Source organism: Mastomys coucha, unplaced genomic scaffold (genome assembly GCF_008632895.1).
Source record: "Mastomys coucha isolate ucsf_1 unplaced genomic scaffold, UCSF_Mcou_1 pScaffold22, whole genome shotgun sequence".
Taxonomy (NCBI): Eukaryota; Metazoa; Chordata; class Mammalia; order Rodentia; family Muridae; genus Mastomys; species Mastomys coucha.
In genome coordinates this window covers 210314622-210341056 of record NW_022196905.1, presented here as the reverse complement: position 1 = coordinate 210341056, position 26435 = coordinate 210314622, and the positions used below count along the sequence as shown (strand labels likewise).

Sequence of the window (26435 nt, the reverse complement as noted above, 5' to 3'; positions counted from 1 at the left end):
AGAAACTTCAGCGTGTATCTGAAAGGGGAAGAGGCCTCCAGAGGTAGGCACAGGGAGCTGCTCCAGGAAGGGTACTGGGCGTAGGTGGGGTGGGGGTGTATTCTAGCCAGGGCATCCAAGGGTTAATAAGGGCATGGCAGCAGTTGCTAATTCACCGCATGAGGCTGAGATGCTACTAGGGCCATACCAAGCCAAATAATGGCCCCTGGGGAACAGAGACACCTTTAGCATTCACAAGTAGGGTGCAGCCTGTGTGCAGGGCCCTCAGAACCCCATACTTGCAGTGTGTACCAGGCTATAGCTGAAGGTGCACAGCCACTCTATCAGTCCAGGTAGTTCCCCCATATCCCCATGAGTATGGCCACCTCGGCCCTGCAATGTTCTCAAGTGGCCAGCAGGACACCAGTGCTGGAGGCTGGAGGGCCTTGCACATGATGTCCAGTGGTGGGTGGCTGTTGGTCAGCCCCGTAGTACTGTCCTGGACTCAAGTCTCCCAGGGGACCCGACCCCAAGGACCCCGGACAGGGGTTGGTTCCTATAGGTCCCAGTGGCTCCAGCCTAAGTGTGCGGAGCAAAGACGCGTGTAGAGTAGGAAAGGTCCTTTTATTGGGGTGAACGTGGAGCACGGGCTAGTCCATGATAAATGACGTAAGAGAAAGATCCAGAGGGGCCAGCTCTTTCCTGCCCTGGCGCGGGCTCAGAGTGAGGCCTGGGCAGGGAGGACCCGCAGGACCTGCGACCCGGCCAGGCCTGTGGGTGTGAAGGAGCGAAAAGGCCGCTCGGTGTGTTGGGGGACCAGCCCGCCCTGGGCTCTGGACCCTGCTGAGGTCTCGCTGCGGGTGGCCGGGTGGGACACCACTGTGCTTTAAAAAGCATCTACTGATACCTCGCGGCTGGGCCTGATGTCCCTTTAGCCAATGCTTGACACGAGTTACAGCATAAATAAAAACTCAAGGAAAATAAATACATGGGTCCTATGAGGTTGGAGGGCACGGACTGGACGTAGGAGGCGGGCTGCGCTTACACACGCGGGTGGGAGCGGACAGAGCTGACAGACGAGGGGCGATCTACAGGGCCTAGGTGTCCTCGGGCATGTCGGGGCTGTCGGTCCGGGCCACCTTGCGGGGTGGCGCTGAGCTCTCGCCCTCCGCTTCCACCTGCTCTTGGTCTCTCTTCTTGGCAGCATTCTGGAGGAGGGGGAAGGGAAGAGAGTCCAAGAGTGAGGATAGCACCAGGGCAGCCAGTGGCATGGGTCTCCCCCGCACCACCACCTTTTTGAGACAAAGTCTCTACATAGCGATGGTGTCCCAAAACTATGTAGACCAGGCTAGCCTCAAACTCAGAGAACCTCCTGTTTGCCTCTGGAGTGCTGGGATTAAAGTTGTGAGTTTCTGCCGATGACCTCTTCTCAAGGGCCTAGAGGGAGCCATCAGCCAGCCATCTGGAGGCAACCTGCAAGGTACCCAGGCAGGCTGGATGGATGTTTTTTAATTGACTGTGGTGGCATAGGTCTGTAGACTACTACCTGGAAGTCAAGAGGCAGGAGGATCACTCTAATAAGTATGAGGACATCCTGGGCTCAGTGAGACTTGTGTCAAAAAAACCCAAAAAACCAAAAAACAAATTCATGGTCTCATGTACCTCAAACTGACCCCAAACACTGTCTCTCAGCGTCCTGAATGCTGGGGTGACCGGCGTGTATCAGGTGGGCTGGATTTTTTTGGTCAATTGGGCACTGGCTGTGTAGTGTAGAATGCACCAGATTCATCCTGTCTCTTAAGTACTAGGACCCCATTGTCCTGGTCACCTGAAGAACTCCTGCTCAACCCTCAAGGCTCCCACTCAAACATCCCCAGGCCCCAGTAAGAACCTTGCCTTTTTGTCCCATTGTTGGTGCAGGTATCGCAGGAGTATGTTCGTCTTTTCTGTCACAATGACTGAGAAGCAAAGAGAGACAGTGAGAGTCTGACCTCCAGCTTGGCCTCCTGGCCTGCCTTGCCAGAAATGGAGTTCAAATTCAGCACCTCTATCTTAGAGATGTCTAAAGATTGGCATTTCCCTTCCTAGTACACAGCTCCAACTCTGCCTCAGCCTTCACTGGCCTGAGGACCCCCACCCTTGGGCTCTGAGGCTAGGACCTTCCTCAGGCAGCCTGTTTGAAACATGGTTTCAGTGCCATGGAGCCCAGGCTCCAGGACACAGGCCAACACTCAGTTGAGATTGCCTCCTGCTTCTGTATTCTCCCAAGGCCCATCCGAGGCAGTAAGACACAGGGAAGATATGCAAAGCAACAGCAAGGTTTGGGTGTTGGAGACAGAACCCACAGCCTCACCCATGGCAGGGAACTACACTACCCATGAGCCTTGCCCTCACCACTGCAGGGAACTACACTACCCATGAGCCTTGCCCTCACCCACGGCAGGAACTACACTACCTATGAGCCTTGCCCTCTTTCCTGGTTCTTAAAAAGATTCATTTGGTTTTTAAGCATTGATTTTGATTATTCTAAATTTATGTGTGTGTGTGTGGGGGGGGGGGTTGCATGTGTCCCAGGAGGCCACAAGAGGGCTTTGTATCCTCTGGAGCTGGAGAGCGATACAGGAGTATGTGAGGCACAGCAAGATGCTGGGGTCTGGACTCCTGCAGCAGCAGCAGCAACTGCTAACCCTGAGCACACGGACGGCCCCTTGCTAGGCTAGGTGGGTGTTCACACCCGCCAGAGGACACCTTGGAAAGTTGTTTCTCTCCTCTACTAGGTGGTTCAGGTCTTGAAGCCTGGTGGTGGGCCATCTCCTAGACTATTTGGTTTAGTTTTTTGAGGTCACTACCTATCACTATGTAACTCTTGCTGTCCTGGAGTTCACTCTGTAGACCAGGCCAGCCTCAAATTCACAGAGACCCACCAGCCTCTGCCTCCCTAGTGCTGGGCTTAGAGGTGTGCACCACCAAGCCTGGCTTCCAGATCCCTTCTTAACAGTTAAAGCCACCAAGGCCCTTTCCTCCTACACCACAGCACAGCCTGGACAGCACGGCCCACAGGCCCAGGAGTCACGGCCCTCACCACTGCCACACCTGCAGTCCTTGGCTTGTGGGTTTTGAGCATCCATGTGGGCACACACATGCCTCAGCCTGTGTGGGGGGGCCAGAGAACAACCTTGGCGCTGGCCCTCGACTCTGACTTGTTGATGAGTCCTCGTATTTTGCTGCACCAGGCTGGCTGGTCCTAGACTGCCAGGTAGGGGCAGATTCCCATTACAGATTGCTGCCGAGGCACCTGGCTCTCACATGACTCCAGGGATCTAAACTCATATTTAAACTTCTGATCCTTCTGCCTCAGCATCCAGAGCGCTGGGATAGCAGGTGGGCTCACCTCGCCTGTTTCATGTGCTGCTGTGCTGGGCTGGAGCCCCGGTTTATGGTCCTGATATGCAGACAGTGGGAGAGAGCAGGGCAGTCCAGGCTGAGGAGAGCCGTGTCTGCTGCTCCTAGGCACGGGGCTGTTGTCCCCAGGGTAACCCCTTACCCCTCCATAAGCCCTTCCTAGCTGTGTGGAGGGCGAAGCGCTACAGTACTCACTCTGTTCTGACGGGTATTCTCGGGTCGGCAGGTATACTGAGGGACGGCGGTTCTGTGGATGGGGAGCGGTGGGTTAGCTGGCAACCCTCCTCCTCAGGACAGTGACGCCACCCCCAGCCCCACACTCACCGAGGCCTTGCACACAGAGTCCGCGTGGAACCTGCTGAAGTTGCTCTTGTTGTAGACGGGCAAGCCTTTCAGAAAGTCTGCCTGGAGACAGGGGTGGGTGTGAGGCCTCCAATGTAGACCAGGGTACCCCCACCTGGTGCTATGTATGTTTGTGTGAGGGAAGGTGTATAGGTGTCACCGTGCACACACACAGATTCATGTACATGCACGCGTGCATGTATGCAGAGACAAAACATTCAGGTCATTCTCCCCTTCCACCAGATGGGCCTGTCATCAGGCATAACTGTAAACACTTTACCTGTTCTCTCTCTCTCACTGGCCCAGAAGCTATTTAGTTATACTTTCTCGAGTACAGCAGTGCCTGCCTGCCATCCCAACACCCATGAGACTAAGACAGGGGGATTACTACAAGTCCCAAACCTGCCAGGGCTACAGAGTGAGACCCTATCTCAAAACAACAACAAAACAATAGTGAAGCCAGGCGGTGGTGGTAAACTCCTTCAGTCCCAGTGTTTGGGAGACAGTGTTTGAAGCCAGTGGGTCTACAGAGGGAATTCCAACAGTCAGGGCTACACAGAGGCACCGCGTGTATATGCGCACGGGGAGGGAGGCAATGAGAAGATACTTCAGAAGATGGGCATGGTGTCCTGCCGTCCCAGCTTGGTTGGGGTGGGAAAACTGAGCCTGGAGGGTCTGTCAGTTTGAGGGCTGCCTGGCCGTGCGTGGTCTCAAAAGAGTCGATGTGGACTGAAGTTACAAGCATGTGAATGGCCATCCAGGTCTGCTTCTGGGGAGTCCCAGAAGAGGGTGCTCCACTTCATACACACAGAAGGAGCTGGCTGCTGTGGCCAAGGTTCTGTAACTGTCTAGTCTGACTCACTTGGGGAGGCAGCCAGGATGTTTACTAATTCAACAAATGTCACACACGCCTTTAATCCTAGCACTTGGGAGGCAGAGGCAGGCAGATTTCTGAGTTCGAGGCTAGCCTGGTCTACAGAGTGAGTTCCAGGGCTATACAGAGAAACCCTGTCTCGAAAAACAAACAAAAAACAAAAGAAGAAATGTCACTTAGGTCTAGGGAGGGGCAGCACATTAACCACACAGGTCTGTGGCTTCTAGTGTGTCCTGCCCTGGGAGATGTCACTATATGTGTTGTCATGTGCCTGCCCGGGAGCAATGGCATGCACCAATGTACAGCCAGGCACAGGCCCCCATTACTGCTCCCTGTGACATTCCTGAGACACAGGCCTGGGAAGTTTTAGTAATGCAGAAGTGCTGCACCAATGGTCACCCCTCTGCTGGCCTGGAATGTGGCTAGGCAGCCTGTGTCTCTGTTCTCAGCCTCTTAACCGGCTGCTCTGGATCCAGCTCATTGTCCCAGCAGCACTCCAGAGTACCCCAGGGTGCAGGTTTCAATGTTCCCTCACCATACCCCCAGGCCAGAGCACTGCTACAGACCTGACTGTGGGCATGGGGCTCCAAAACCAAGGTACCTGGGGCCATTAGCCCAGAAGGTGCTATGTGTGGCTTGGTAGCAGAGGCCAGGCTAGTCTGGGGTCCAGGCAAGTCTGGGGCAGCCATGCAATAGAGACCTTGTCCTACTTATGCCCCCGACACAGCTGTCACCCCAATACTTGGGAGATGGAAGCAACAAGATGAGGGCTGGGGGAGCACAAAGCTAGCCTTGGCTCCACAGGGAGACCCCATCTCAAAACAACGACTAAGGGATCTTGACTGCTCCCCACCACCGCTGGATGCTCTGATCTCTCTGGTTTGTCACATGGTGAGCCACTACTCTGTCCATCAGGGACACACGCTCCAGCTTTCCCACTCTCTCAAACCACTTGCCAGCATACTCCTACCTCTCTAAGGCCTCAGGCTGTGCCTGGGCAGACCTCACAGAAGACCCCAACCCCACATCGAATATGGGCCTGCCGCTGGTCAGGTGAGCTGGGTGTGGCCTCCCAGCTAGGCTGTATCGCCTGTGCATGGCCACTTCAGAGGGGGTGTGGGGGCAGGGGAAGGTCCCTCAGGTCAAGGCATGAGTGTGTACCTGTCTGCATTTCTAAAGGAAGACAGAGCCTCCTCTGTGAGCTAATAAGGCCTCAAGACATAGGCGTCAACTCTGTCACGGGCCTTTGAGGTCAAGGGAAGCGGCACGGGCAGAGGTGCAGCTGGTGCAAAGGTCCTGGGATAGAAGGGACTTGGGAGCCAGAGGAAGTGAACATTAGGAAAGGGCTAGGCAGGTGGGGATGAGGTCACAAAGCAGGGTGCTGGTGCCCCTGAAAGGAAGCCAGGAGCAGACTCACCACAGGGGGCCCAAGGATGCTTTATATGTTAGAAAACATACAAAATATCGTCTTTGGAAACATGATTCTATGTTAATTAAAGGTGGCCAAAGGGCTAGGATGGGAGAGGGCAGGGAGGAGGTGGCACGGGCCCCTGCAAGGGGCAGATTTCTGGTGTGGTGAATGAGGTTGCAGAGGTGAACCAGGGACCTCACAGCCACGACTCTCCCAGTCAGGAAACTCTTCTGTGTGGGTTACTACCTATTCTCCAGAGTGTGGGCTGGCATATGGGGTCTGGACTCATCATTGCCCAACTGTGAGTGAGGGGTGGCCGCTGCCTCAGGTCACAGATGGGAGCCCCAATCCCTAAGAACCACGGAAGCCAGCTCCCAGCTGGTTACAGGGATCACCTCTCTTGAAGACTGAGGGAACACCGAGGGAAAAATGTCCCCCAGCTCATCTGTGGGCAGGTGCCTGTGTTAGCCCCCGTTGATACCCCATCCTAAGGGGTGGGCACCCTCATTCTGCAGAGAGAAGAAGCTGTTCCGTCTTTAAGGACAAGTGTGGTCTCGAGACAGAGAAAGGGGTGGGGACCTGGGAAAAGGGTCTGGCGCTATGTCGCACCTCCTTTAGTGACAAAGCCCTGTATGTTACAGTGACAACCCCCTCCCTACGATGCACCCAGACCCGCACCTCAAACGCCCGGAACCCGAGGAGCCATGTCGAGGAACAGCCCGGAGCGGGACAGGGGGAACGGGGGGGGGGTCGGAATGTCTCAAGGGACCCCACCCCATCGCAAGCGATTTCCGGGAAGGGGAGACAAGAGACAGTCGCGACCCGGAAATGAATGAGTTGTCAGGGCCTGGAAGCATACCTAGGGTCAGGGGTCGCAGAAAGAGCCCGAGTGGTGTCGATGGGCAGCCCTCGGGGGGTCGGGGGAGGGGTCGTAGGTCACAGGTCAGCGCGAGGGGCGGGGCCAGAGCTAAGGGGGGCGTCGGACGGGGAGCCTAGAGAGACAGTGGGGGACCCCGTGCCGCCATGCCGGACAGTAAGGGAGGCCTCACGGCCGCGCTCACCATCGTCCGCGTCCTCTACCACCCGGGCCGCCGCCGCCGCCGCAGCCTCCTTCCCAGTCGCTGCCGCACAGCCACTTCCAGCCGCCGCGCAGCTCACGCCGATGGCGACAGCACCGCGCGTCATTGGCCCGCGTGGTGGCCCCGCCCTTCACGGCTGCCGCGCCCGACGCGCTCCCATTGGCCGGCCGGTGCCCGCTTGCGTTACCATTGGTCTCTGCATCTCCTCCTTCGTCGTCGAGTTCGGTTGAAGGATCAAACCCCGCCCGGGACTTGGGAAGTGAAGACTTGAGATCCGGAAGTGGGCGGTGGCCCGCGCGATGCCTCCTGGGAGTTGTAGTTCACAGCTTGCCGGCTCTGCGGCAGGGCTCTGCTTCTTCTGGGGATGGCTCCGCCTTTTCTGTGATGTCCCCGGAAAGGCTTCTTGTAATGAGTCCATCCATCTCTCAGCCTCCTACGCAGAGTCTCAACCTACATTTTTTTTTTGACGTCTCACATAGTACAGGCTGACCTTAAACATGCAGCAATCCTCCTGCCTCAGCTTCCCAAATTCCTGGGATGGCAGAAGTGAAGCTTTTGTTATTTTACGTAGAGCTAACATGGGCTTATTAAGAAAATGTAGGGCTGGAGAATTGGCTCAGAGGTTAAGAGCACTGATTGTTCTTCCAGAGGTCCTGAGTTCAATTCCCAGCTAACCATCTATAATGAGGTTTGGTGCCCAGTTCTGGCCTGCAGACATATATATAGGTAGAACGCTGTATGCATAAACAAGTCTTTAAGTAAATAAGCAAATAAATAAAAAGAGAAAATGTGGGGGTAGGGGACACATGCTTTTAATCCCAACACACAGGAGGCAGAGGTGGGTGGATCTCAGAATTTGAGACCTGCCTGGTCTACAGAGGGAGAGTTCCAGCACAGCATACCTTGTCTCAGAAAAAGTTGTACAAGATTTTAAAAATTCTGAGTGTGTGTACGTGTGTGTACACAGCAGTCTTCATGTAAAGAGCACAACTTTTGGGGAGTCCTTTCCTCCCCGTACGGCCCAGGGACCAAGGTCTGGTCATCAGGCATGGTGCGAAGAGCTTTGTATTGCTGAGCCATCTGGCCAGCCTCCTAATTTCATGTTTTTGAGACAGGTCTGTGTAGCCTAGGCTGGATCTGGAATTCACTTAGGATGTAGCTATCTGCCTCCTAAGTGCTGGAATGACACATATGCACCTAGGGTCTTACTATGTGGCTGTGGCTGCCCTGGAACTCACTCTGTGGACCTGCCTGCCTCTGCCTCCCAAGTGCTGGGATTAAAGGTGTGCACCACCACCACCCGGCCAACACTCAGCTTTTAAACTTTAATTTTCACACATGGTCTCTGAACTAGCTACTTGCACTTGTGTGGCATGTAAGCAAGGCGTAACACTGTGTCTTCTTCCATGGCTCTCCCCCTTACTTACTGATCTATTTATTACACTGTATTGTGTGTGTGCGCGCGCATGTTGAATGTATGTTGGGCAGAGCACAACTCTACTGACTGTCCACTCTATCCCCCTTCATAGGGTTCCAGGATCGACGCAGGTCACCAGGCTTGACCGGTCGGCAAGTGTCTTTCCATGCTGAGCCATTTCCCTGGCCCATGTTTACTCTGAAATAAGGATTCATGAAGTCCAGGCTGGCCTTACCTTGCTATGTCGCTAAGGATAATCCTGTGCGGCTCTTCCTGCCTCTGAGACCCTGGAATCTTATGTGTGCATCATCATGGTTTATGGGGTGGTAGGTATGGATCTTGGGTCTTTCCATGCTAGCCAACTGTTCTGTAAGCAGTTTATATTTTATGACAGGGTCTCTCACTGAACCTGGAACTGGACCATTTTGGCTAAACTGGTTGGCTAGCAAGCCCCCAGAATCTGCCTACCACTGATGCCCAAGTGCCGGGGCCACTGACATGTCTAGTCCTTTGTGAGTGTGGGGAAATGAACTCAGGTCTTCAAGCTTTCATCATAAACAGTTCACTCACTGAGACTCTCTAACGATGATTTTTATGCCAACTTGATACAAGCTGGAGTCCTCGGAGGAGGGAGCATCAACTAAGAAAATCCTTCCATAAGAGTGGGTTGTAGGCATGCCTGTGGGACATTTTCTCTTCTTTCCTTTTCTTTGAGACAAAGTTTCTCTGTGTAGTCCTGGCTGGTCTAAAATTCTGAGTGCTGGGATTAAAGGTATGTGCCCCAAATGCCTGGCTATACTTTTTGTTTGTTTTTGTTTTTTTGTTTGTTTTGGTTTTTCGAGACAGGGTTTCTCTGTATAGCCCTGGCTGTTCTGGAACTCACTGTAGACCAGGCTGGCCTCGAACTCAGAAATCCGAATGCCTCTGCCTCCCAAGTGCTGGGATTAAAGGCGTGTGCCACCACCGCCCGGCTACATTTTATTAATCAGTGATTGTTGGGGAGGGCTCAGCCCATTGTGGGCAGTGCCATGCCTGGGATGGTGGTTCTAAGGTCTATAAAAAGGCTGAGCAAGCCATGAGGAGCAGGCTAGTAAGCGGCATCCTTCCATGGCCTCTGCATCAGCTCCTGCCTGCTGTTCTTCAGAGATGGACTGTGAGCTGAGACATAATAAATCGCTTCCTCTACCATCTGCTTTTGGTAGAAACCAAACTAAGCCACAAGTAAAAGCCACATACAACACATAAATAAATCAATCTAAAACAATGCCACACTGGCTGATTCAAGAGTAGATGACGATGGCCTTGAACTCCTGACCCTCCTCCCAGACATGGCACTCTCTTGGGGATAACAGATAAGCAGTGTCAGATTTTGCTCTAGGTCTGGCTCTAGCACCTGCTGTAGTTCTCCAGAGGCCCAAGGTTTTGGTCCTACCTCAGGGGTCCAAATTCCAGGTCCCTCTGGCTTTCCCCACCTATGTTGGTAGTCACCCCTATCCAATCCCTCCTGTAGACCCAGCCCTTTCTTCCAGGAAGCTTTTCTTAACTGCTTTGTTGTCAGAGCCAAGACAGAAGGGTATTCTCTCTCAGGGTCCTGTGGCCCCTATGATTCTATTTCAGATCTGACCCACATGTGCCCCAACACCCAGCTCTAAATTACCCATCAGACAACGTGTCCCTTCAGGCAGGGGCTGCTGACATAACTCAGCAGGTGAAGGCGTATGCTGAATGCCTCAGGACCTAAGTTCAATCCCAGGAATATACACCTAAAAAGGAGAGGACAGTCAGTTACTAACTACAGATGAGATATCAGACCAAAAGGGAAGCCAGCACTTGCTCGTGAGGGACACAAAACCTATGAGCTAAAAGCCTTGTCCGAGTCCTGGGGTCAAGCAGAAGCCCCAAGATCCCTAACCCCTGACCAGTCTTCCAGAATTGTAAGTTAATACATACAAGAAACCTGAATATTTATTATCAAGTTGGTAATACTTTGGAATGGCTGGGAGTGGTATCAGTGTTTTAATGAGCCTGTCTTGCAAAGAAGCTTTCAAATATAGCACAGAAACGGATGAGATATCGCAGGTGCTGGTGGTCCGTAAGCAGCCGTCGACGTGGGATGAGTCTAAAAACCTGCGAAGGGACAGACTCCCACTTTCAGCTCGCCCCAACGTCTCGCCCTCGGGCAACTCTACCGGCGACTGAGTCTACTCCCCGCGGCGTGGCGCTCCTCAGTGGCTCAGGGACTTGCGGCCCTTCTGCATGCGACGGAGGATGACTTGCACGCCGGCAGGCGTGCTCAGCCGGCGGACCCAGCCGTGCTTGTGCTTGCGCTTGATGTTGCTCGGCTGATACTCGTTTCCGCGCGCGCGGCCCCGGGCCGGCTGCAGGGAAAGGAGGGGCCAGGCGTCCGGGAGCCCCATCCAGACCCTGGACTGGAGATACCTGTGGGACCAGAGAAACCCTGAAATCTCAGAGAATGTACGCTGTCTGACTTTTTGAGCCGCCTTTGTAATGGGCAGGGCAACAAAACAGCTTGTTTACAGAAGGCGCTACATAAGTGCGCATGGGTAGTATAGAGACCACCTTTGTTTCCAGTCTGGAGCAGGGTATCCCTGAACACTCACCTGCCACTCAGTAGGGCCACCGATCTGCAGGCCTGGTACCCAAAACACCGGGCTAGGAAAGCCATGTCCAGTGGCCGGTCACTGGCCGGGTCGTCCGGGTCGACCCCAGTTCCTTCACGCCGGGCTCCTTGACAATGCCTTCTGGGAAATGTAGTTCCACGTGTTGCCGCGGGGGCATTCCGGGAGTTGTAGTTCTACTCCTGCAGGTGACAATGGCGGGGGCGGGGGGAATGTTTGTCGTCAGTGGCGTGTAGTTCTCTAAAATGACCAGGAGATGGTGTACGAGTGTAGACTCCTGCGCGTGCGTATGACATTCCATCCCCCTGATCTTCTGGGAGTTGTAGTTCTTCGCCTCGGCCACTGGTAGAGGGCGCCCCAGAGTGATAGTGACGACTTTGGCAGCAGTCCGGGAAACTGGCTGCTGGCCTTTTCAGCTGCCTTCATTGGAGACGGGCAGCTGGCATGCAGCAGGCTGGCAGCTTCTCGGCGCCGGCAGCCAAGACTTCTCTTGGCGTGCAGCCCGGATGTCCTTGAGTCCCAGCTCTTCGTAATCTGGAAAACTCCTGCGTCGTGAATTTGTCCTGGTTAGTTTAATCTTTCAGGCTGGCCTGGGGGAATTTTCTTCCTGCAGCTCAGATCTGGACTCCTGTTCACACACCCTCCATGGCTCTAAGGAAGATGTCCAGCAGCCAGGAACCAGGCCAGCAGCCACAGGAAGCCGTGCACACCAGCATCTCTGAAGTTCATAGTCCTAACCCACTCTCTAAAACGGCCAGTTGTGCCTAAAAATAATTGAGACGACGTGTTGAGTATTTATTATGTGTAGAAGGGATGGCTGCAAGTGTTTGGGCTGCACCTGAGCCCATGAGCGAACAGGGCGCCAGGGTGGGAGGGTCAGCCTGGGGCTCGGTCTTGGTGTAGCCAAGACCCCACCGCTGGGATGTAATTCCCATTCACTAATTCCTCAGCTCCAACACTTCTGACACAGCCTCTGGTTCAAATGCCAGCCTTGACGTTTTGCCTGTTTCCCGACCTGAAAGTGTAGAGATTTGAGAGTCTGCAGAACAAGAAGGTCAAGAGAGAGAGGGCATACCTCCTTGTGGGAGGCAGAAGTTGGCTGAGGAGACCCCGTCCCAGACAAAGCACATTCCCGACACCCCTAAGCTACTCGCCGTCCCTCGACCGCAAGCCCTTCTCGGCCCAGGTGCTAGCCCATCCCTCCCCCATTCCCCCCCAAACTCTTCGCAGGGGCGGGGCTGCTGCTTGCAGAGCGCGCGCTGATCCTGGGAAAAGCAGCCTCTGGTTGGACGGTTATCTAGGCCAGTCGGCTCGCCGCTGCAATAGGCCGAGATGCCTGCCCATCGGCGCCAGGCCCCGCCCACGCTGGGTGGGACTTACAGGGCCGGTTTGCTGCGCGGATGCGGGATGCCCCTGCGTTGACCGTCCGGGCCCGCGCCTGTCCGCGCTAATGCGGCCGACCCCGCACCACCATGTAAGCGGCACCTGTAGGTGGACGCTGGCTTCTCCGCCCGGGACCCCTGCGTCCTGCCTTGGGCCCCGGGCCCCTCGATGACCTCAGGTGAGCTGGATCTGTTCCCCGAGAGAGGAGTCACCTGGCTGCCAGGCCTCCACTGAGGGGGAGGGGTGGGGTGCGGGGGTGGATAACCGCCAAGCTCCGCATTCGCACTGCTAGGACGTTGCGGAAACCCGGTGGCCTTGACCCCGCCGCGGGGGTGACTGACTCCAGGGAGAAGCGGGTCGGGCTGGGTCTGGCGCTGCGCTTTAAGAAAGGCCTCCACAGTCGGGGTTCCACAGCCTTAGAGATGAGGTGCACGGCCTGCTTTTCCCTCACGTGCATCCGGGGCCACCACGGGCGGGGTATTTAATGACCATCATCACATCAGCGGTGCTTAGGCCGTGATGGAAAAATGAAGCTGGCCCCATCTCTATGCCTCAGACAATGGGGGTGCGCTGCGCCGGTATCCCCTGGAGTTATGTAACCGCCTGTAGTTGTCATGGACACGGGGGGGGGTGGCCAAGGGAACCGGATGGAGGCCCAGAGGCCCCCAGTCAGGTTCTGCCTTTATCCTCCTGGCTACCACTAGGGTTGTGTACCCTTAGAAGAGAGGGTACCAGGATGCCGAGGGCAGCAGCCTCCATCCGTTCTCGCTACTGTGCGAATCAGCTCTACCTCTTTTCTGGACCTAGAGCTGGATACAACCTGAGACCCAGTGGCCAGCATCCTTCCCCGGCCTCATCCATCACTAGTCAGATTCACACCAGAGGACTGAGCTGAGAACTTTGACATTTTAGAATAAGAGCTAGGCTTTATGGTCTGTCATCTCACCACCCAGGAGCTTGGGCTTCAACAAGGTTGAGGCCAGCCTGGGCTACAGAATGAACCCCCACCCCACCCCCCCACCCCCCCGTGTAAAGGTTGGCAGTGATGGGAGTTCACACTAGTCACTTCTAGTACTGGCAGAGGTGGAGGCAGGAGGATTGCAAGGAGTTTGAGACCAGTGTATAGCCTGGGACTACAGAATGAGATCTTGTTTCAAAAACAAACCAGAGCCGGGCAGGGGCAGTGGTGGCACATGCCTTTAATCCCACCACTTGGGAGGCAGAGACAGGCGGATTTCTGAGTTCAAGGCCAGCCTGGTCTACAGAGTGAGTTCCAGGACAGCCAGGAATACACAGAGAAACTCTGTCTTGAAAAACCAAAAACAAACCAACAAACCAATGGCATCATGTTAATGCACGACCGTCACCCCAACACTTGGGGGAGGAGTAGAGGCAGGAGAACTGTGGGCGTTTGAGGTTCCCCTTGGTCTTAGAAACACACCTGTATGCTCAACCTGCTATAGCTCCGGAGGTGGAAGCCAGAGCAAAGTCAGCCTGGGCAGCATGAGGATTTCCAAGCCAGCCTGGGCTACATGAGCTTCTTTCTCAAAACCAAGCATGCAAACCAGCTTGCATCCATGCTTGCATAAGTCAGTGTGTGAAGAGATGCATGCAAGCATACTTGCTTGCATGCATGAGTGAATGAATGGGTACATAAAGGTACAGACTTGTGAATTGATGATAAACTCCAGCTGGTGGGGCAAGGGTCTCCTGGCCATGGGCTCTTGCTTTAATGTTTTCTCCTTCTGGAAGCCCTCCATGCTCTCTTCAGCCCTGTACTCAGGGACACCCTGAGAATTTGTCTGGCATTGGGGTGTCCGGGGGAACCTGGAAGGGGCTTCCAGGTCCTGCTTACCCGATGTATGACCAGAGCCACCGACCCTGAGCTAGCCACTGTTCCTCTCTCCAGGACACACCATGCTGACTGGGGTGACGGATGGCTTCTTCTGCTGCCTGCTGGGGACGCCCCCTAACACCGTACGGCCGCTGGAGAGTGTCGAGTCCAGTGATGGCTACACGTTCGTGGAGGTCAAGCCAGGCCGAGTGCTGCGGGTAAAGCATGCGGGCCCTGCGCCTATCCCCACGCCGCCACCACCCCCTCCTGAAGATGATCCAGGGGTTAAGACTGGCCTTGTGCGCTGCCAGCGCCGTATCACAGTGTACCGCAACGGGAGGCTGGTGGTGGAGAACCTGGGCCGAGCGCCTCGTGCCGACCTGCAAGGCCGCAGTGGCTCCGGGGACCCACCTGCTGCTCTGGAAGTAGAGCTGGCTGAGCCTGCAGGAGGCGACACTCGGGCCAACCCAGGCAGCGGGCGGCGGCGGCGCCCACGGCGTCCCAAGAGGACCATCCACATCGACTGTGAGCAGCGCATCACCAGCTGCAAGGGCGCGCAGGCTGATGTGGTGCTGTTCTTCATCCACGGAGTCGGTGGCTCTCTCGCCATCTGGAAGGAGCAGCTAGACTTCTTTGTGCGACTCGGCTATGAGGTGGTGGCACCTGATCTGGCCGGCCACGGAGCCAGCTCTGCGCCACAGGTGGCAGCTGCCTACACCTTTTACGCATTGGCAGAGGACATGCGGGCCATCTTCACACGCTATGCCAAGAAGCGCAACGTGCTCATCGGCCATTCTTACGGGTAAGATCCGAGTGGACTGCTCACAAACCATTTCCTTCTCCCTGGAGCTAGGTTGAGACAGGGCTTTGCGTATAGTCCAGGCTAGTCTCAAAAATCTTTATGTAGCTGAGGCTGACCTTGAACACCTGGTCCTCCTGCCTTTAAATCCCAAAGGTTAGAATAAAAGCCTTCGATGCTACACCAAGCAACAACTTCTTTCCTTGGAAAATGTGATTTGGGCTGGGGGGCGTGGCTCAAAGTGGACCCCCTGCCTAGAATCCCCCAGTGAGGGGGCTGGAGGCGTGGCTCAGGGTGGAACCTTACCTAGAATCCCCCAGTGAGGGGGCTGGAGGCGTGGCTCAGGGGTGGAGTCACTGCCTAGAATCTCCAGTGAGGAGACTGGGAGCGTGGTTTAGGGGAGAACCTTGCCTAGAATTCCCCAGTGAGGGGGCTAGGAGTGACACTAGAGCTTTGACCAAGCAAATAATGGTAGTCATTAGTATCTGGTCAGGTGTAGTAGCAAGTGTGTCACCACCATACTTAGGAGGCCAACGCTGGAAGATAGCTCAAAATGTAAGGCCAGCTTCGGCTACTAAGTCATTGTCAACCCAGGGCTACACTTAGAGCAAAAACCTATGTTTAAAAAAATAAAAATAAAAAGCTGCCGGGCGGTGGTGGCACACGCCTTTAATCCCAGTGCTTGGGAGGCAGAGACAAGCAGATTTCTGAGTTCGAGGCCAGCCTGGTCTACAGAGTGAGTTCCAGGACAGCCAGGACTACACAGAGAAACCCTGTCTCAAAAAAACAAAGCAAACAAACAAAAAAAGCAACAACAACAAAAAACAAACTATAAAGCGTCTGGACATGATACCCCAGAACTTCCGAGACCAAGGCAGGAGGATTGCTATGAATTCAAGACCAGCCAGAGCTATAGGATGAGACTTTGTCTCAAAAATCAATAAACAGCATTGAAGGCCAGGCGGCAGCCTTCATCTACCATCCCACACTTGGGAGGTGGAGACAAAATCAGATGTAGTGGTCACTCTCAGCTACACAACTCCCAGGTGAGTTTAACATACATGAGGACGCACATCCCCCCAACACCAAAGCTGTGGAATAGCTCAGAGGTAGAGATACAAACCTGGCATGAGCAAGGTCTGGCTTCAATCCCTCCCACCTCAAAAAAAAAAAAAAAAAGAGTCAATAAACAGAATCTTTTCATATCTTTAATCATTTAAAGATCAATTTTGGTTTTGCTTTTACTTTTAAGGCAGGTCTGTCTACATAGCCCTGGCTGTCCTGGAAATGACATGGTTGACCTTGAACTCACAGAGATCCATCTGCCTCTGCTTCTTGAGTGATGGGATAAAAGGTGTGGGCCACCATGCCCAGCCTAAAAATTAATTTTTAAAAGCTGGTCATAGTAGGTCATGCCTGTAATTTCAGCACTTTGGAGTGTGAGGCAGGGGCATTCATTGCTGTGATCTCAAGCCTGTCCTGGGTTATATAACATAGTCGGTCTGAAAAAAATGTTTATTTTTTACAAACATGTAATAATCACCCAAACTATAGGTTACTGTGGGACAACATTACATATTTGTGTGTGTGTGTGTGTGTGTGGTGTGGTCAAATGATCAGGCCCATTCCCCTTCCACTCCTATCTGGAGCCTTCAAGCTCTTAACCAGGCAATGTAGGGTGAGCAGGGCAAGCCGCTGACCCTGGAATTTCAAGGTCAGCTTGGGCAGCAGAGCACTGAGACTTGGTGTCTTAACAAGAACAAAAATAAAAGCCATATGGGGTTGTACATGCCTGTAAATCCAGTGCTCTAGGGACTGGGGCAGGAGGATTGCCATGCAGTCCGTGCCAGCGAGGACTATACAGTGAGTGAGACTGTTTTAGAAAGGGAGAGGGGTAGGTAGTTCTCTGTATAGCTGCTTGGTACCCAGTGATTCCATCCTCCAAGGGACAGTAGACATGAGTGTCCTCCGTCCCCACATATCTGCCCATGATGTCCTGTCTTCACATGCTGGGCTGAAGCACTCCAAGTGGAGAGCCACTGAGGGGCTTCCAGAATCCAGCTGCAGCCATAAGGGTGAATAGCACTCCCTAGATACTGTTTGGAAAGGTGTGGCCACCCATAAGTCAGTCTCAGATGGGATAGTGCTGTATGCAGGTTATCAAGCATCCACTCAAGGGAGCACATTCCCACTTGGGAAAAAGAGTTAAGTAACAAGAAAGCCAAGGCCACTGTGTTAGTGGTCACAGCCATGTCAGAAGTTATTCAGAAGCATGCCTGGAAGGCAGGCACATCTCTGGGAGTTCTGGTTCAGCCTGGTCTACACAGCAATTTCCAAGCCAGTCAAAGCTAAAGTGTGAAATCCTATTTCTAACAAGAACTACCCCAAAACTTACAGGGTGTGTGTGTGCTGTAACCCCAGCACTTGAGGGTGGACGTGAGCCCTGGCTGTCATGGGCGTGCTAAGAGCATGCCTCAAAACCAAAGGGCCAGGCCAGTAGCTCAGGGGATAGAGCGCATGCCCAGTATGAATAAAGCCACAGGCTCCGTCCCCAGCACTGTATACCTGGTCATGGACGGGCACCCCTCCTCAGCCAGCTGGGTGCCCAGGCAGGGAATTGGTCTTGAAGGCCTGCCTAGTGATCAAGGTGGGAGTAAAGCGCTGTCAGTGCCCTGCTAACTCGGATTTTCTCATCCCTGCCCCCAGTGTCTCCTTCTGTACTTTCCTGGCCCACGAGTACCCAGATCTTGTACACAAAGTGATCATGATCAACGGTGGGGGCCCCACAGCACTGGAGCCCAGCCTCTGCTCCATCTTCAACATGCCCACGTGTGTCCTGCACTGCCTGTCGCCTTGCCTGGCCTGGAGTTTCCTCAAGTAAGATCCCTGCCCCTGGGATCCATCCGGGCAGGGGGAGGGGTGGTTGTGCGTTACTGGTCTGTAGGGGCTGGGGTTGGGGTGTGTCCCATAGTAGTCAAGCTCAAATGGCATCTTCGCATCCCAGGGCCGGCTTTGCCCGCCAAGGGGCCAAAGAAAAGCAGCTGCTGAAGGAGGGCAATGCTTTCAATGTGTCCTCCTTTGTGCTGCGGGCCATGATGAGTGGCCAGTATTGGCCTGAAGGCGACGAGGTCTACCATGCGGAGCTGACGGTTCCCGTGCTGCTGGTGCACGGCATGCACGACAAATTTGTGCCAGTGGAAGAGGACCAACGCATGGCTGAGGTAGGATCTGTGGACCCAGAACATCACTCCCAACACACATTCCTTGTGCACAGGGTTCAGGGGTAGAGCCTGCGCCTGGGCGTAACTCAGGGGTATGTGTGGTTCCAAGACTGGCATCTTGGCACCCAGAATTGATTCTGAGAAGGCTAGGCCTGTGGAAATTAGGAAGCCTGATTTTCCAGAAAGGTGCCAGTGGGGGGCAAGGCTGAGTGGGTGTGAACTTTCCAGGTGGGTGTGGCTTTCTGACAGCTCTGGGTAGGCGTGGACATGTGGCTTCCATTGGCTGAGATATCTGGATAGCTGTGGCTCTGTGATTCTTAGGGCTGTTCAGGAAAGGCAGGAGGATCCTCACCAAGGACAGATCTTGGAGACGTCTAGAAACATTCGTGGACAGGGGAGGAGGGCAGAGAACTTCCCTGGCCTCCACTCCTGAGGTTGACCAAGGAGGCTGCCCAGTGCCCTACAACACAGCCGATGCCCCCGTAGCAATGAGCCAGCCCCAAGAGTCTGCAGAGCCACGGTTGAGAAGTCCAACCCCGGGCATATTATAAGGCACTTATGGGTGTTGACTGAGTGTAGAATACCTGGAGCGGGTCCAGAAGGGGGACAGGCCATCCCTGCCATCCTCCTGGGTGGAGCTGAAGGGTAGACAGTAGGAGGGACTTCTTATTGTGCTTGCAGATCCTGCTGCTGGCCTTTCTCAAGCTTATCGAGGAAGGCAGCCACATGGTGATGCTGGAGTGTCCTGAGACGGTCAACACGCTGTTACACGAGTTCCTGCTGTGGGAGCCAGAACCTGAGGCTGAGCCAAAGCTCGAGCCAAAGCCCAAGCCACAGCTGCTGCAGCCAGAGCCGGCTCCAGGGGAGGAGAAGTGACCAGCGGCCGCCGGGACTCCTGGATCTTGAGTAGTAGAGGCTCTTAGACTAGGCATGGGCTGGCTGGGCGGGACCCCATGCCGATGGGCGGGGCCTGGGCTTGCCCCAGAGCGAACCGGGCACAGCCAGTGTTGCAGACTCAGTGCCCAGGGCAGCTACAGTGCCCTTTCCACGCGTGACCGAAGGGTGTGACCTTGTACAGAGCCCCCTCCCTGCCTCCCTGAGTCCCTGAAGCTGCAGCGTGCGGGCTGCCACCCCACTCGGTCTTCCCCTCCGCTGTGCTCCATTCCGCACTGGGAAGCCCCAAGGGGAAACCTGGGGAGGGGCTCCTATCCTGTCCTGGGAGACCTTACCACGCCATCCCCATTGCTTGGGACTGGGAGCTAGGCACCCAAGGAGGGAGGGGCCGGAGCCACAAATCCCCGCACATGGCAACTTGTAACTCAATAAAAAAAAAAAGACAATCCAAACTGGCCTCCAATTTATGATTCTCCTGCCTCAGCATCTTGAGGGCTGAGATGATGGGCAAGTAGCACTGTCTGGCTCAATCTCTTCCTCTCCCTCTCCCCGTCCCCCTCCCTCCCCCTCTCCCTCTCCCCATCCCCCTCCCCCTTCCCCCTCTCTCTTCCCCTCTCCCTCTTCCTCTTTCTCTCTCTCTCCTGCCTCTCCCCTCTCCGTGTTTATTTTCCTGGTGTGACCAGACCACAGTGAGACAGTGGAATGGCTCCCCCTCACCCCCAGACAGCGTTTCTCTGTATAGCCCTGGCTGTCCTGGAACTTGCTCCATAGACCAGGCTGGCCTCCAACTCAGAGATTCACTTGCCTCTGCCTCCTGAGTGCTGGGGTAAAGGTGCGCACCATCACCGGCCGGCCCTGCTAGACAGTGGAATGTTCTAGAATAGCTTCATCTTTCTCTGCTTGCTTTCCTCCCACCTTGGACCTCATTCTCCATGACAACACCATCTGTCACAAAGCTCACCCTTGACCTGAGAAAGGGATGTCCTCAGTCATGAACACAAGTGCACTCCCACCACACGCACACATGCACGCACGCACGCACGCACGCACGCGCACACACACTGCCATCATGCACCAGCCCCTCTGGCTACTCAGGCTTCTTGGTCACTTTTTCAGCACACAGCCTTGGCTCTGGATGTCCTGAAGCTGCAGCTCTCTCCCCTCAGCCAGGTGGACAAGCAGGGTCTCCTACAGCAGATGTCCCCACTATCATGGTGACCTCAGGCAGAGAGGCCCTTAGCACACAGTAGCCCCTTGTTGTGGGTTTGGTCTAATGCTATTTATGTTAATTGGGTCCCCAATATTATAAGAGAATCCACATGTCCATACATAAGACACTGAGGGTTCTTGCCCCAAGTTGGTTTTAATTGGTAAATAAAGTTGCCTGCCGCAAATGGCTGGGTAGGGAGACAAAAGCAGTCCTTTTAAGATTCTTGGACAAGGGACAGGGGGAGGGTCTTCCATGCCAGGAAAGAAGTAAAGACCAGACCTGAGAGGTACAGAAGAGAACATAACCATCATGTAAGAGTCTGGGATCAGGGCACAGGAGGGCTACAGGTCTGGGTCTGGGGTGACCAGGATTTTAGTATAGATTTCAGTAAGTGATGAGTCAACAATATCGGAGGAGAGTGTGTTAGTCGCACGGAGGGTAAGTAGCCCAGCCACTGAGCTGTTGAAAGCATATTAAAAAAATATGTCTCTAAAAACATTGGGATGGGTAGTGAGGAACTTAGCACCGCCCCCAGGTGATTCAAGTAGAGATTAACAGCCCCTCTGCTTCCCTCCCTGCCCCCCCACCCCCCACCCACCGAGACAGGGTTTCTCTGTGTAGCCCTGGCTGTCCTGGAACTCACTCTGTAGACCAGGCTGGCCTCCAACTCAGAAGTCCGCCTGCCTCTGCCTCCTAAGTGCTGACATTAAAGGCATGCACCACCACTGACTGGCAGCCCCTTCTGCTTAATTCTGTATTTTTGAACAGAGCAGATCTGATCTCACAGGAGACTCCACCCACAAAAGGATGGACTTTTGTCCATTGGGGACTGTCCCATGTGCAGTTAAAACAATGAGGCAGGCTGGGAGGGAAGGCTGGGGCATGCAGGATCACAGTCCCTTTGGGACAGAGGGCCAGATGAGGGAAATAAACACTGTCCCCAAAGCCACCTGAACCCATACACCAAGTTGTGATAGTCCATGAGAACAGCATCCCTCTCCCTGAGCCACACCCCCTGCCTCATGGACAGCATCCCTCTCCCTGAACCACACCCCCTGCCTCATTCTGAAGATTTCTAGGCAGAGGTTCCACCTCTGAGCATTTAGGAGTCACCAAGCACAGCTCTGATGTAATGAAGACAGGGCCACTTGCTTAGAAGGACATGTCATGGGGCTGGAGAGATGGCTCAGCAATTAAGAGCACTGACTGCTCTTCCAGAGATCCTGAGTTCAAATCCTAGCAACCATATGGTGGCTCACAACCATCTGTAATGAGATATGACGCCCTCTTCTGAGTTGTTTGGAGACAGCTATTGTGTACTTAGACTTATTTTATAAAAAATAAATCTTTTTTTTTAAAAAAAAGGAGGTCATGTCACATGATGTACCACTGGGGTCAAGGGGAGTGGCTTATGTTAGGAGGGACCACGAGGAGAAAGAGAACCATGGCCAGCAGCCTTCAGTCAACTTGTAAATTTGTGGATAATATAGATAAAAGAGAGAATGAGGGGCATTGGTGGCGCACACCTTTAATCCCAGCACTTGGGAGGCAGACGCAGGCAGATTTCTGGGTTTGAGGCCAGCCTGGTCTACAGCGTGAATTCCAGGACAGCCAGGGCTACTCAGAGAAACCTTGTCTCGAAAAACCAAATAAATAAATAAATAAAATGTGGAGGAAGGAAAAGATACCAGGTTAGCAGGCAGACTTAATAACAGCCAGAGGAGTATCACTGTGGTTGGGTGTCCTGCCTCTCAAGTACATGAGCTGGAAACGACTTTTTAGCAAATGAAATAATGTATTTTGGCCAAGCTATTGATGCTACAAGTCATGGGTGCTGTGCTGGTTTGAGTAGATCTGGCCCCACAGTCTTGTTTGTTTGAATGTTTGGGCCCATAGGGAAGGGCACTATTTGTGTGGTCTTGTTGGAGAAGGTGTAGCCTTGTTAAGAAGAAAATTCATCATTGTAGAGGCAGGCTTTGAGGTCTTAAATGCTCAAGCTATGGCCAGTGTAAAACAAATCCAGTCTCCTCTTGGCTCCCTGCAGATCCAGATGTAAAACTCTTGGCTCCTTCTCCAGCACCATGTCTGCCAGCATGCCACCATGCCTCCCACCAGGATGAAAATGGACTGAACCTATAAAACTGCAAGCCAGCCCCAGTGAAATGTTTTTTTTTTTTTTTTTTTTTTTTTTTTAAAAGAGTTGCCTTGGTCACTGTGCCTAACCACAACGGAAACCCTAAGTAAGACAGGTATAGATGAGTTCAGTCTGGATTTGGATGAAGGAGGAAAAATGAGTCACATAGCTACCTGGTGAACTTCAAACAACCGATGCGTAAGTGAGGTGTATGAGGGGAATTAGGATGGGGAGAGAGGAAGGCAGGGCAGGCAGGAGTCAGCTACAGCCAGGAAAGTCAAGTGAGGCCAGGTTCCTGTGGGACCAAAGTTCCTAGGGAGAAATTAATAGAAATGTCAGCAGCGTGATAGTGGCCTGACTCATGGGTGCAACCAACCACGATAGGGCATGTTTTGGAGGCTTAAAGCCTGAACAAAAGTTCACAGAAAACAGAAAAAAGATAAAGACTGACCTTAGGTGGGTAGGTACCCCCTGGATTATGTAGTGTCCTGAAGTGGAAACGTCTGGTTTCTTTGGAAAATCAGTTATGTCAAATAATGCCTTGCTGGGGCACACAGGTGAAAGGATGGTTTGCTGTAGCAGACGCGTGAAAGGACATGTGATGTTTAGAAAGGGTATAAATGACCCCACAGACAGGAGGAGCTGGAGCTTTGGCTCTCTTTGCTCTGCATCACTAGTCTCCACTGATAGCAGTCATGTACTGGTTCCCTTACATTACATTGCTGAGCTTCACTTGTGCTGACTTCAGAGAGAGAAACTTGAAGTGGAAACTGATGGTTTCTTTGGAGAGTCAGTGTGTCAGGTGGTGGTGTGCTGAGACAAACACACGAAGAAGTGTTTTTCTGAAGTGGACACAGGTGAAAGATACTCGTGACGGAACGTTTGTTTCACTGAAGCAGACACAGGAGAAAGGATCTCCTGCTAAAGAAAGCACGTGAAAAGACCCACAATGAAGGATTCTTTGCTAATTGCCATGGACTGGGTTGCTTTGGGACCCCTTGTTCCATGGGGTGGTAAAAGTTCTGGCTTGGTGAGCAAAGAATTCAGGGAGTGACAAACAGACACAGCACAAGGAAGTATGGTGTCTGAATGTAATTTGTACAAAGTAGAAATCAGGCTTATATAGTATACAGCAAAACAGGGCAAACTACAGAAGTCACGTAGGCAGGAGATGGCTACATCAAGGTCAGTGAGAACAAGCAGCCAGGTGCAAAGCAGAGGAGCAGTGGTGTCCTTCTTCTTGTGCTATTCTGGTAGCCCCAAGATAAATTCTCTGGGTCTGTCTGAGGCAAGTAGCTGAAGGTCATATGCTACCTTTCCTTGGCTGTAACACAGATAATTAGTGATGGGGGAAGCCCTATAACTTCTAACTTCTCACTGGGAGTAAAACAATTTTTCTTTGTGTGAGACTGCTCTGATAATAAGTGCCTGACTGCTAGCTCTAACTCTTGAGACACCCTGTCTGGTAAGACAGCTTCTTAGTAAAAATTCCAAGCTAATTACAGCTAGGAAATCAATTAGGATTATTGAAACACTGTGAAGACCAGGAAATAATGTTCAACTTCAGTTTTAGCTATAATGAAATATTTCTTAGGGCACTTTTATGCCTGAATAAAGAAAGCACACAGATCTCTCCACAGACTTTAGCAGAGACCAATCTGGAACACTCTGAGCTAGAAGATGTCAGCGACTGGGCTGCCTCAGGAGACTGACTCCTTTTGAAGTATACGCCTCAGGTCTGTGATCAGGTTTTTAGGCCTGTTCTGTGTACTGAAGTAGACGAGTTCCGTGTGACATTTAATGGCACGCACATATTGGTTTACCTTACATTGCACAGTTGAGCTGCATTTGTCTGGTCTTCATAAAGAGAAATGCACCAAAACCAAAACAAACAAACAAAAAACAGCAAGGACAAAAAAAACTTCTGGTGGTGTGCTGCAAGTTCTTACTGCCTCGGCACACTTGGGCTGCTTGGCAGAGTGGTGTCAGCTGAGACAAACACACCTGCTGAGGCAAGACCCCTGGAGGACATGTGATATTTGGAGGGTATAAATAGGACTTGATACACAGTAACAGAGGCTGAGCTAGGCTTGCTTACAGAGCTAGCTGTGCAATGCTTGTGGGTGTCTTGTCTTTGCTGATCTTCGTTTTACAGAGAGAGGCCCAGCTGAGAACTTCTCCTGGCATCCCTGCAGACTGAGGCCCGGATCTCTTTGCTAGGCAGTGCCACCGCTGCTGATTCTCGCTTGCTATCCTGACTCTACTGAACTGGACTTTACTGAACTGGTGTATCCGTGAAGTGTTTGTGAATGGATCCAGCTGCTGATTTCCAGACAACACAGATGGGAGTTGCTCCAAAGAACCATTTCTAAACAGGTTCACTTCCCCCATATCCTTTCTTTCTCACTACCTCTGGTGGATGGTGGGCTACAAGTGTTATTAAACACTTTAGCCTTTTAAAATAGGTCTTGAAAAAAATTAAAGTTATAGAAACTCCCCAAAGAACATCTTGTGAGGTTCCTGTGGCTTCTTGCTGATTCTGCAGACTCAGGCCAGTTGGCAAGCCTCATGCTTTTTTTTTTTTTTTTTTTTCTGAATTAAATTGCTTTTGCTGTCGTATTGCTGTCTGCCAAGTGGACTGGACTACAGCTGCTGATTCGTGTGTGGTGTTTGCTAGTGGACTGGATTGAGAACAATGAAGATTGGAATCGCCCCAAAGAACTATTTCTAAACAGGTCCACTTCTCCTGTTTCCTAAATAACCTTTCTTTCCCACTACCTCTGGAGGGTGGGTGGTGGGCTAGAAGGAGATTGAAACCCTCATTAAAGTAAGTTGAGAAAAATAAATGCCTACAGTGTCCATTCTCTCCCTGTAGGAAAGTATGCTGGGGGTAGAGACCAGCAGCCAGATGAGGGTGATTGAAATACAAAGAACACAGCACTGGCTTGGGATCTATCAAAACTGGGGACCCAGCTTCAACAGTGGCCAGAGAGTAGCCCTGCCCTCAATGGGCCTCAGCTGGGCTAGGCACTGTGATCTAACCCAATGCAGCTAGTGGGTTTGGGAGAATAGTGTCCTCCTTGGGTGGGCCTCATGGCTCCCATCCACGCCTGTGGATGCAGCTGCTTGAGAGAGGGCAGTACCTCCACCCGCTGTATTCACTGTTGCTCTTTTGATGAAAAAAAAAAAAAAAGATAAGTGTTGAGATCTGCCCATGAACCGCTGGATGGTGATGATCCATGTTGGTGTCTCCGTAGCCTTCCAGCACTGACTGGCACTGACTGGAAATGGATGATGGTGGACCAGTCACAGGGGGCAGGGGAGGCATGTACATCCACACAGCTTGAGTAGGTTCCTGCTTGCAGCTCTTCAGATCATGGCCCCATTCAAGGCTTCACCAAAGCCAATTCATGATCTCTTATCAAGAGGGAATGAGCTGGGCGGTGGTGGTGCACGCCTTTAATCCCAGCACTTGGGAGGCAGAGGCAGGCAGATTTCTGAGTTTGAGGCCAGCCTGATCTACAGAGTGAGTTCCAGGACAACCAAGGCTACAAAGAGAAACCCTATCTCGAAAAACCAAAGGTGGGGTAGGGAGAGAGATAGAGGGAGGAGCGAGGGAGGGAGGGAGAGAAAGAGAGAGAGAGAGAGAAAGAGAGAGAGAGAGGAACTTGAGCCCCTAAGAGGACACCCATGGCTGGGACTAAGACAGCTGCTCCTGTAGACACGCGCCAGTGTGTCATAACTCTGTCTTAACTCATACCTAAGTCCACCTAAAAATACCTAATAAAATCATCAGCGTAGGGATAATATCTTGTGT

General features: G+C 52.9%; 3 protein-coding genes across 7 annotated transcripts; 1 reads left to right on the top strand and 2 right to left on the bottom strand.

Moving 5' to 3' along the window:
- Positions 1–584: 584 nt before the first annotated feature.
- On the bottom strand, positions 585–7310 carry Dda1 (DET1 and DDB1 associated 1). 3 transcript variants are annotated; one of them, XM_031340227.1, is made up of 5 exons: positions 7070–7310; positions 3706–3782; positions 3577–3628; positions 1876–1937; positions 585–1187 (listed from the first exon to the last, which is right to left on the bottom strand). In XM_031340227.1, the coding sequence occupies exons 1-5, from the start codon at positions 7191–7193 to the stop codon at positions 1077–1079; spliced, it is 426 nt and encodes a 141-aa protein (XP_031196087.1). In that variant the 5' UTR covers positions 7194–7310; the 3' UTR covers positions 585–1076. The 3 variants fall into 3 exon arrangements, with proteins under 3 accessions (XP_031196087.1, XP_031196089.1, XP_031196088.1); XM_031340229.1 differs by having other exon boundaries at positions 3706–3786; positions 7070–7194; XM_031340228.1 differs by lacking the exon at positions 3577–3628 and having other exon boundaries at positions 3706–3786; positions 7070–7309.
- Positions 7311–10451: 3141 nt separating this feature from the next.
- Positions 10452–13116, bottom strand: Mrpl34 (mitochondrial ribosomal protein L34). 2 transcript variants are annotated; one of them, XM_031340226.1, is made up of 3 exons: positions 12739–13048; positions 11126–11907; positions 10452–10943 (listed from the first exon to the last, which is right to left on the bottom strand). In XM_031340226.1, exons 2-3 carry the CDS (start codon positions 11188–11190, stop codon positions 10730–10732), a joined length of 279 nt encoding a protein of 92 aa, XP_031196086.1. In that variant the 5' UTR covers positions 11191–11907; positions 12739–13048; the 3' UTR covers positions 10452–10729. The 2 variants fall into 2 exon arrangements, with proteins under 2 accessions (XP_031196086.1, XP_031196085.1); XM_031340225.1 differs by lacking the exon at positions 10452–10943 and having other exon boundaries at positions 11366–12158; positions 12739–13116.
- Positions 12425–19726, top strand: Abhd8 (abhydrolase domain containing 8). 2 transcript variants are annotated; one of them, XM_031340223.1, is made up of 5 exons: positions 12425–12704; positions 14436–15162; positions 17866–18036; positions 18164–18380; positions 19062–19726. In XM_031340223.1, the coding sequence occupies exons 1-5, from the start codon at positions 12695–12697 to the stop codon at positions 19254–19256; spliced, it is 1320 nt and encodes a 439-aa protein (XP_031196083.1). In that variant the 5' UTR covers positions 12425–12694; the 3' UTR covers positions 19257–19726. The 2 variants fall into 2 exon arrangements, with proteins under 2 accessions (XP_031196083.1, XP_031196084.1); XM_031340224.1 differs by lacking the exon at positions 12425–12704 and adding an exon at positions 12829–12953.
- Positions 19727–26435: the final 6709 nt, after the last annotated feature.